The sequence below is a fragment of the Cynoglossus semilaevis genome, chromosome 8, assembly GCF_000523025.1.
Source record: "Cynoglossus semilaevis isolate Cse_v1.0 chromosome 8, Cse_v1.0, whole genome shotgun sequence".
Classification (NCBI taxonomy): domain Eukaryota; kingdom Metazoa; phylum Chordata; class Actinopteri; order Pleuronectiformes; family Cynoglossidae; genus Cynoglossus; species Cynoglossus semilaevis.
The window spans coordinates 3,680,726-3,691,400 of record NC_024314.1 but is presented as its reverse complement, the minus strand read 5'-3'; the positions used below and the strand labels follow the sequence as shown (position 1 = coordinate 3,691,400).

General features: G+C 38.5%; 2 protein-coding genes across 17 annotated transcripts in view; one reads left to right on the top strand and one right to left on the bottom strand.

Moving 5' to 3' along the window:
- Positions 1-4,458: 4,458 nt before the first annotated feature.
- mapta (microtubule-associated protein tau a) overlaps positions 4,459-10,675 on the bottom strand; it is a 25,741-nt gene continuing 19,524 nt past the window's right edge. For 10 of the 16 annotated variants that reach the window (XM_025057784.1, XM_025057788.1, XM_025057786.1 and 7 more), the window contains 7 exons: positions 9,975-10,067; positions 9,374-9,466; positions 9,118-9,210; positions 8,122-8,214; positions 6,384-6,465; positions 6,159-6,265; positions 4,459-4,684 (listed from right to left, as the gene is read on the bottom strand). In XM_025057784.1, coding sequence (XP_024913552.1) covers positions 4,487-4,684; positions 6,159-6,265; positions 6,384-6,465; positions 8,122-8,214; positions 9,118-9,210; positions 9,374-9,466; positions 9,975-10,067 — 759 coding nt within the window. In that variant the 3' untranslated portion in view covers positions 4,459-4,486. Of the gene's footprint in view, positions 4,685-5,034; positions 5,186-6,158; positions 6,266-6,383; positions 6,466-8,121; positions 8,215-9,117; positions 9,211-9,373; positions 9,467-9,974; positions 10,068-10,675 lie in introns of all 16 variants that reach the window. The other 6 variants (XM_025057776.1, XM_025057778.1, XM_025057777.1 and 3 more) reach the window with 6 other exon arrangements.
- The window catches only part of ghrhr2 (growth hormone releasing hormone receptor 2), a 34,534-nt gene continuing 28,410 nt past the window's right edge, over positions 4,552-10,675 (top strand). Inside the window, exon 1 of the mRNA XM_025057806.1 lies at positions 4,552-4,690. The gene's annotated coding sequence lies outside the window, so the exon portion shown is untranslated. The remainder of the gene's footprint in view (positions 4,691-10,675) is intronic.

The following is a 10,675-nucleotide window of genomic DNA, read 5'->3' as shown; positions in this document are numbered from 1 at the left end:
ACACTTGTTTTGTCACAGGAAAAAAGGATAAATGTAAAAAAACAAAAAATGTATTAAAAAAAACACATTACAAAAATGATTTCTGTAGTAGGCTAAAAAATGTACATGGGGGCTTAGTGGTGTTTCATATGTCGCGTGTACACTCGTAGCGCACTATGTAGCGGACTCCTCAAAATATGGCCAAAGGGTGTTTTCTATTGACTAGTTTGCTTGTAATTCCCATGTACATTTTTAGTGGAGTGACAAATAACAAAACAAGAAAAAAATCCCCCACCTTTCCTTGTCCTCATCCAAATAAACAGGTACATTTGAGATGTGGTCCCTTCTTCTCCCTCTAGAGGTCGCCTGAAGTCACCAGAGCACTTCTCCAACTGCCAAGTCTAGTTTTGTTGGTTTGCTTTCTTTCTGTTTTGTTTTTCCATTCCTGACATGTTTTATTTGTATTTGTGTCGTCAGTTCCAGCGTAACAACACACACTTTTTGTTTTTGTTTTGAATAGTTAAATCATTCCTTAACTGCCTCTTTGGAGAGTGTTCACCTCCCTTCTGTGCCCCACAGGCTCTTTACTCTGTTCTTCAGGACTGGGGTGTCTTTTTAAGCACTTGCCCTACAGAAAGCGCTGCTGCATGCTGGGAAACATGCTAATGTTGAGTCTTATCACAAGAGCACACAGTTAAGAGTTACATCTTTCAAAGAAGAAAAAAAATGAATAATTTGTGTGATCATCAAATCACTTCCTTTATCTTAGTCACTGCCCTGGTAAAAACAAAGTCAAATCTCACCAAATGACATTAAATTGGCCTGAACTTTATCTCTCCTGGTCCAGCATGACCTGCAAATTTTTGAAGTGTAGCAGCTCCCTGCTAAAAGCCACCCAGAGCTCAGGTTCATTAAAGTAAGGGAATATTTTCTGCTGTAAAATAGTTCAACTATTAGATTAATCCAGTTCCGCGTTCACTCTGTTGCAAAATTGGATCGTTTTCTCCCTTTTTTGTTTTGACCATTTTGTAATGTCCATACAACCACACTCATGCCTCGCCCTTCATCCCCTATTGCTATGCAAAAAGAAAAAAAATCTATGGTTGTTTCAGATTTTATTTTCCACCTTTGTTCATGCCACAGCCATTCATTCAATCACGTTTGTTTTATTTAGTAGTTAAGCAAGATGTCAATGTACCTGTTGGATTGTTGCAGCAGTTAACCTAATCAAAAAAGCAGAATTGTTTTTTCTTTTTTTGTAAATAGTACCATTAAAACATTTATGTTTAACTTGGTGTCACTGTTGTGGACAGCATTTATTTTCAAATACACATATACAGCAACAAGAATCATCATAAACCAGTTATTGATAAAATGCACGGTAACGAGAACAATCACATTTCCACAACTGTACAACGTTAGAATGAACTAAAACAACGTATTTTTCCGCTGCTGAAACCTCCAAACAGCTCCAGTACAAGGATGAACAGAGGTGAACCACTGAGGCACACTTCTTTTTTTTTTTTAACACACAGTTTGGGATCCACTCCTGTTCCTCAACACTCAAAATATATCTGTCCTGCACAGAGCCATATGTGGTCAAGGGGAGGAAAAGTGTAGCATGCAGATAATATTGCGACTTTTGAATCCTGTCCCCCCTCTCACTACTCCTTTTGATCAAATCATCATCTTTGCAACTACAAGAGAGAAATTGTAGTTTGTCCATGTTGGCCACACACTACATATGGAAATGGGAGCAAACTGAATGAAGATAAACATCATACGCATTTACACACTTGTATTCAAACATACACACATTCTATTAAGCATGTCATTCCAAATCCAAAAAGCGTATATAAACAGGATATAGAAAGAGACCACTTTGTGAAGGGAGGCAACGAGCAGATGGCTGTCTTACATGAAACACATGCAAGAAGTCGTTTGAGTGGGAAAATGATTTGCAGGGGAAATTGATTAAAATGTTTGTTTGTTTTTCTTTTTTCTGTGCTAGGGAGTTGTTTGTTTTTACAAATGAAAAAAACAAACAGGACCTGATAACTTTACAGCTGGTTCCATTTACACTACAAACATAGACCAGAGAGAAACCTCTCATGTTCCCCTTTTCTTCAAATAGTCTTGTTTGACTCTTATAGAACCCCACTGCAATTAATCTTAAATTAATGCTGAGAATTAAAAAGAAAAGGTCAATGATTGTAGCTATAGATACCGATAGTCCAAATCATTGTTTTAATAACTTTGATTTTGGCCACATGGTGTCACTTGTTTTTCTCTTTGCAACCTCATTTAACTTTCTATCAATGTGGATAACAGCAACCAGCTAAGTGCCACCTCATCAGTTCTAAGGTACCGGTGTGACTGCCAGTCAAGTGCGGCAAATCACGTACGTAAGTTCATCTCACTTGAGCACAGTTTAAAAGCATTAGTTCCTCCTTTCTTTAAAGTGTGAAAATGTCAGAAAAAATTAACTTCAGTCTTCCTCTATTTCATACACACGTTAAGTTGAATTCATGAGCAGGAAATGAAACATCTACACTTACTGGTCTGCTGGGACCAATACCTTCTGGTAGCTACGACAGTATGTGCTAACAATAGTCATTGATAAGTAATTGGTAGCTTGGTGATTGACAACATGCTTAAATGTTTTGCGGCTCTACCGAATACTTGCTACTCAGCACTACTATACCTTCAAAATGGGAGCATTATTTTATTTTTTTCTACTGCGATCAACTAATACAACATCTTATGGGCAATATCTAGTCTTCAATCCTGAATGTTTAATGGCTTTAAAACTTTGTTCATAGCACCCCCTGCAGGTGTTGAAACATCTTTCGAGTTAATACTCTCACTAATTTATAAAAGTGCCCGCTGTGCATATTTTATAGTTTTACCAATCTTTGTGGAAAAAAATATTCTTTTCTCATCCAGTAGGGGGCAGCAAAGCAATTTTGATAATCAAAAGGCGCCTTAAATAAGGATTATAGGTACAAATGAGGTTGGCTCACAACAGGCCTTACCACAGACTGAAGAGTGTAAGGTATTTATCCCTAAAATGTACCGTTAAATTGCAAATTTAATTGAAAATTGAAACAATTTAAGGAGAAACCACAAGTGTTAAGGTTGGAATTTGTTGTTCATAGAAAAATTAGAACATAAGGTGTTGGAAAGGAGGGACTTTCTACATGCTTGGCCTTCAATGTTAGCTCCGAATGCTAATTTATGACTTGATGTTGCTTCTGTTTGGGAATAGTAGTGTCTGGTATTAAAGAAATGTTATTTTGTGGATAAAAACAATTTTAGTTAAAGGATGATGTTCTCTGTTAACTCTGTTACCTTTTTTAATTCTGGTGTTTTTGTGTCACCACCTAAATGCTAATGAAGGCTGCCAGAGAATTTAGCATTGTCACCTTAGCAGCCATGTTGGCTAAAAGCTAGTAGCATGTATATGACTCATGATTTTTAGCTACCCTAACTGTTTAAGTGCATACAGCAGTTTAAATAATGTATTTAACCATGAGTTTGTTCTGCTGCTTAATAAGTTAGACATAAAAGTTTCACTTTTAATGCCTTGAAGTTAAATTTTCCTCCTCAGATGTCAAGCTTTAGCGCATTTACAATAGAGCAGTAACATAAAAAGTTAACACTGACAGTAGCAGGCACAATACAAATGTTTCTTCATATCAAATACATGTCATATATCCACAGAATACGATTATAAAACTGTGCCCAACACAAACCAAAAATTCTACTCTAGCCATTCTGGGTTTGTTTTTTTAATAGTTTCTTCTTTTTTTTCTAATTCAGGTTTTGCCTTTATCGTCTTCAGTAGCTCCAAGTGCAGTACATTTGAGAACTACACAAAGCGAACACGGTAAGTACAAAGGTCCGAAAGTGACGTCTTTTCATGCCTTGTTAAGTTTTTTTTTTTACTTTATCTTTAGCATCTTTCCCTTATTATACCCTGTAACTTCTCCTTCTACTTTAGCATAAACTGAGCCCAAACAGAATCTGATTCCCTTAGATTTACATATTCATTTTCTATGTAAAGGCAAAAACTTACTTTAAATAATAAAAACAGGGGCTACTAGTCAATAGGGACCTAATAACAGGATGTGTTTATCTCATTTGCCAGGATATTTGTGATGATAAAGCCATTTTTCTGACCCAAAAGGAGAACTTTGCCACACTTGGGTGCTGTAACTCTTAAAAAGACACATACAAAAGGCAGAAATAATAGTCAATAAAGAGAACAAAGACCACAGAGAGAAATTACATACATTTTGGCCTATTTGTATACTGGTGTTTCTCACTACAAGTAATGGTTGGAGACCAAAGTCAGAGACAACAGTTTCCTAGGTTAGTAATGGACAAACAGTGATGGGCAGCTAAAAAAAAGTCCAGTGAAAACAACGAGGAAGGCATCATCACAACTCCTCTATGTGGTCATGTTTCTGAGGTGGAAGTGGATACGGACAGGAGCAGGGCGCATTCACAAGCCTTGCTTGGCCAGAGAGGCGGACACCTGATCAGCCAGTGTGGAGAGCTGCGGTGGGTCGGCCATGTTGATGCTGCCAGAGGAGGAGACGGTGCTGAGCTGCTGGGGGGAGTCTTCCAAAGAGATGATCTCAGCACCGTGGTCAGTGCGGGCCTTGGCCGTCTCACGGAAGGACAGCTTGTGGCTCTCAATCTACAGGTCAGATCACAAGCAACAGTTACATCTGCAAAACCCTAACAATTCTGAATTTTTAGGGTTTAATGTTTTGCTGTCTAAGATTTGGGAGCATGTAGTGGTGAAATAACACGTTGTCGCTAAACTCTCACTCTTAATGGCCAATAATGTACATTGTATCTCAATGTACCCTCCAGAGGTCTCTTATGACTTGTACAGACATTTCTGGAGAACATTTATCAAAAATTCTTAATCTCTATCTATGTCAACTTATATACACTGTACATATATATAAATAAGGCTCAGCTGTTCCAGTGTGACTCTCTTGCCATTTACTTGGTTCAGGCACATATCTCATGACTACTTACAGGAGTCCTCAATCTTTATGAGGGGGTTCGTCAGGATGGGTGTGTTGGGGGCTGATGGGACAGTCTGAGGTGACTGAGGAGGAGAGACAGCGGGGGAGGAGAATGAAGGGCTGTCTGAGGTGCTCCCCTCTGTGTCTTTCCCCTTCTCCCTCTACAGGGGTTACCCCAGCACAAAGGAATGGAGAAGGCATACAACAGAAAAAAAGTGGCGGAATCAACAAAAAAAAATTAAAATGGAACATATGATATGAAAAATGACAATGAAATATAATCAACAAAAAAGTGAAGTTCAAAACTGATTAAACTTGGTAAACTTAAAATAACTTTAAGGCAAATAAGGCTGGAGACTGTTAATAAAATGACAGAAAAGGAAAGTGACAAACTAATAGGATGAAGGGATGGTAAGTTGAATGGATGGAGGTTGTGATGGTGGAGCTAAAGTTACCACAGGGTTTGGTTAATATTTTCTATTGAAAAAAAAAACAAAAAACTAGCATATTGTTCCTCTAGGAATCAAACCCAAAACTCACTGCGTGCAAGGCAGGCGTGCTAACCACTACATTATGAAACTACTTTTAACGTTTACTGTTAGAACCACTATGTCCGAATAGTAGCTCTGAGGCTAAACTCGATCATTTCTGAGGTATATTTCTTTTTATCTTTTCCTCTTATTTAATGTGTATTCCTAGAGGCACTGGTGTGTAACAGCCAACTTTAAAAATAACCTACATGGTTAAAGCATGGGAGTTCTTAGTGCTTCAGAAGCCATTTGGACATTTCACTGATATACAGCAAACCTAACAACCTGTAGCAAGAAAACTTAGAAGAGCCTGACAGGCAACGCCCAGGACTGAAAAAAAAGCTGTGCTAGGATTAGAAGAAACAGGACAGCTGACAGCAGCTCTGGGAGATCTGTGCTGAGATCTGTGTTGAGTTCTGTAGTTGTTTGAGGTGGGAGGTGCTGCTGACTGTTTGTGCTGCTTTGCGCTTCTGTTAAAAGTGTGTTCATTATTCTAAAGTATAAAGCAATGGCTGAGGAAACACAGCCAATGAGTAGAAGATTTGGTCATGTATTACTGTAACTGCTAAATATCAGCTCTTTATCCTGGAAAACCTGGTCTTACCCTCTTCTGTCCACCTCCAGGAACATGGCCAATGTTGCCCAAAGAGCCGACCTTAGACGGGGCCTTGAAATCTAGCTTCTCGGTTTTAATCTCCACGTTTCCACCACCTTAATGAAAGAAAACCCTTAAACACTTTACCCAGGACAGGGAGTTCCTCTGGTTTCACTTGTTGTCATACACAAACATATTTAGAAGTTTCATTCCTCGGTCAAAGCAGGGTTTCACCTGGTTTGTGACGAATGTTGTCTTTCGATCCACACTTAGCTTGGACATTGGTCAGATCGATCTTTTTGTGCACGATTTGAATCTGCAGATTGAACAGGAAACAAAAACAAAGTTCAGGATGATGTTTCAGGGCTCTGTTGACTTTTACCAACATTGTAAGTTGAAGTGTTGAATTATCCACATGACTTACATGTCAAGTCAGTTCTGACATGTATCTTGTATCTAACACAATTGTTTAAGAAGACTGCCATGTTATTTTATAACAACAGTGACTAATGAATTTAGATCATTTTTTGTACATGTTGACATCAGTTTTCTAATAAGAAATATATAAAAATGACTCCACTAGCAGCCTTTTACCCTTTGACCTCTTAGGTCTGTGACATTCTAACCTTTACGTCTTAGTCGTAGTCTGCCAGTGGAACAGTCTTTTGAAAAGACTATGCTGTGATTCCATATTCCATTTAACATGCACTGCTCACTGGGAGAGGAGAGATTTTCTTTATTTTTATCAATACATCACAATGCAAATATGACGTGACCTCAGCTCACACTCTCATGTCATGGTGAGATGGCTCATAAAAACAAACACAAAAGTCTCCAGTCCCCTCTGAGGTCACATCTCAACAACAGGCACACTTTGTTGGAGACGCCCCGAACAGAGACTCTTTGTTGTAGTGGTAGTGGAGACTCATGTCACAGTTTGATAAGAACAGCTGATGTACTTAAATGTGGATCTTCATCTTATTGAAACTTGAGCTTCAGTGAAGACTAGTGCAAATGCCTACAGACAGGATTCATGCAGGTTGACTTTGAGGTTTGCTTAAAGGTTAAGGGTTTTCAGAGACAGATTAAAGTCAGACTGACAAGAACAAGCCCCCACAGAGTAAACAAGCCGACGTAGACCATGAGCATTACATTTCGCTGTCATACTGAATCCTGAGCGTTCATCAGACTCTGAGTTTAAATTGACAGCAAAAAGTTAAACCCAATTTCCAGAGAAGATGGTACACTTCCAAAATAAGGGACTTTTGATGTTTATGACCACATCCCTATTTTTTTAACTAACTACTAACTACAAAGCATATTGTGCTTTTATTAAGCTGGGCCTTGTGTCATGTTATTTAATACTAATCTGTCACAGTTTGATATGGATATATATATATATATATATATATATATATATATATATATATATATATATATATATATATATATAGTATATATATGTTTTTATTTTAAAGATAAAAAAAAGCCTGACCAAAGATGTTACGACCTGCCGTGCAGTACTCTCAGTGGCCCTTTAGGGATCCTGGATCCATGTGGAAGACCTTTTGGTCTACCTTTTGGTAGACCCTCTTTTTATACCCAATCTAATCTAATGAACCTGAATGCAATTACCTTTTTATTTAACAATGCACCCAAAATGTTACTTTTATGACCTCTTTAGTCTTACTTTAGCTCTGTCTCCTTTTTAACTGCATTTAAAGGATGTGTGCCTGCTTCTCTAAAAAAGGGTTTCCACTTTTCTTGTTATAAGATGACTGCTGATAATGTGAAAAATAGGGCCATTAACGAAGTAAGTTGGACACAGACGGGAGGTTATTCGTGCACTTGGATATTCCACTTCTTTGAGGAGATGCATTCAAGAAGTAAACAGGAGGAAGTATTTTTATTTTAGCAGAAGCTTCAAACCTGCAGCTTGTAAAAAGCTCCACTCCCTTATTGATCTACTTACATTGCCACCACCAGGAACATGTTTTAAATTATCTTTGGAGCCACACCGGGACTGCACATTGCTTAAGTCCAGCTTCTTATCAAGAATTTGTACCTGGAAAGTTGATACGTGAAGGAAAAAAAAAAGAATGTTATCCTGGAGAAAGCAACAGCAGCCGGGCTGCAAATGAGGACCACTGATGAAGAAATTAGATCTTGGAGGAACGGGTGTGAAGCTCAGGGAAGTAATGTCTAACCAGGGGAAATGGCTGATAAGGACGGGGGGAGGAGGGCGGCGTGTCTCTTGTCTTTCTGTAGAAGGTGTGATTGATCTAAACTGCAGGAACGAGAACATCCCACGTTACTCACATTAACACCTCCGGGTTTAAAAAAAACAAATTTATGGTGGAGCCGGGGGAGACTTCACATTGAGGTGAGTCACCTTTGGATCAAATATTTCAGAGGTTCTCAAATTGGCAACAGGCAGTTGAGGGAACAGCCTAGACAACTCAAAATGATCAAAAAGTATTCAGTTTGTCTGTAACTGCAAAACAAACCCGTTTTCTCTCATGGCAAAAAAAAAATCAATCAAATTTGCTTCTCTTTTTAAAATGATTATAAAATTGGGATAAAATAAAAACCTAAAGCTAAATCTGCTAGCTTAACAAATGACTGGGATGAAGATCGATGGTAACTGGTCTTGGGGGTTGGCTGTGTGGGCTGACTCAAGGCTATATTTTAGCCTGGTTGATAGTGATGGAACTATGGGCGCTGAGAAACATTGGCAGGAAAAAACATACTTGGGCAAAAAAAATCATTTATGTAATTTTGTCTCTGGAAGGGACCAAGAGAAATTTACATTCATCTGTGACTGTGAAGTTTTATTGCTATATATTTGTCAGAATTTTAAAACCTCTGAAGTATTTTGATCTGGTTTCCCTATTACCCAGAGTTTTTTAATGTTTGTAACTGTAGAGATTCTCCAGACTGGTGCCGAGTTCATCCCGTAATTACTCACATTTCCGCCACCGGGCACATGTTTCATATTGTCTTTGGAGCCACACTTTGACTGGACATTACTATAGTCCACCTTCTGATCAAGGATTTTAACCTGTAAAAGTGCAGAATCGTGGGGAGGAGACCCCCTGAGTGAGTTAGAGCAGCGAGGCTGTAGCTGTTTGGTGAGACCATCAAAATGTGACAACATTAAAAGTAAAGAAGCTGGCACTCGTGAGAGAAGATAGCATGATGATGAGATGATCCACAGTTCTCACCTTGCCTCCTCCAGGCTTGTGCTTCAGGTTGTCTTTAGAACCGCAGCGAGCCTGGACTTCGGTCAAATCCATCTTCTTCTCCAGGATTTTGACCTGCAGGTGTAAGGAAAGTAGACACAAAGTTCTTTAGACATTAAAGAGAAACTCTTCAGAACAATTCAAGGGTAGAGAGAGGTGGCGGTTTCAGCTCAAACGAAGTAGATTAGGAGTTAAAGGGATAAAAAGTGACAAAAATGAGACTTGTTTCTTCAGTACTCATTAAGTTAACTATTTAACTATTAAAGCTACCACACACTTAGCTTTGACAAGTCAAACCGGAGGCTAGTTAGCTAGTTAGCTAGCCATATATTTGCCATCGCCGCTTCTAAAAAGCACACCAAAACTCCAGCTGTTAGTTTCAAAGCTAATAAAAAACCTTTATTGTAAAAAAAATAAAACACCATTATTGGTAATTCAATAAGGGATTAATAAAAATCCAAATTTTGACTCAACAATTCAACTAATTCATGCATTTTTGTTTTATACCAAACGTTGGTTTCGATGGTCATAACTGCAGAGATACTCAAGAGTCTGGTGTTGAGTTCATCCCTCAGTTACTCACATTGCCGCCACCGGGTACATGTTTGATATTGTCTTTGGAGCCACACTTAGACTGGACATTAGCATAGTCCACCTTCTGATCAAGGATTTGTACCTGGAAAAATGAAAGCGTCAGTTTTTAGGGGCTGTAGTAGAGACAGAGTTGGCTGGTTCAAACGACAAAGTGTTTCCACTGCTGTTTCAGTGCGGCTTGTGTGAGAAGCATGCAACTAGAGGAATGTGACTGGAGCCCTATGCCTTTGTCTTATTGTTTACACTAAAGTAAATTCACGCTCTCTCTCATTTCGTTGAAAACTGACCAGGAAAAAAACCCTCCACATAAACAAATGCAGTCCAGAAAGAACAAAATCATTTTCTGATCTGACTAAAAACACAGAGATAAAATAGGTTACCTTATTTTTTTTTACTAAACGTCAGTGCACAAAACTGTGGAAAACACATAATTCAACAAGGAATTGTGGTGCAAAAACAGGCCTTGAACACAACAAAAACACACAGATCCTTGCAAACACATCGACCCAAGGAGTGGAAAAAACATGGGAGTTTTAGTTCAACATGCATTTGTCAGAGAAGCGATCTAGGATCTCAGAGGCCAGATCCAATCTCAGTGAGTTTGGAAGAAAGTAAAATGTGTGCAGTCCTGTCATAAATCTAAACAAACCAAAGTTTATTCAGATCAGCCTGATTTCTGGTGGGTTTTCT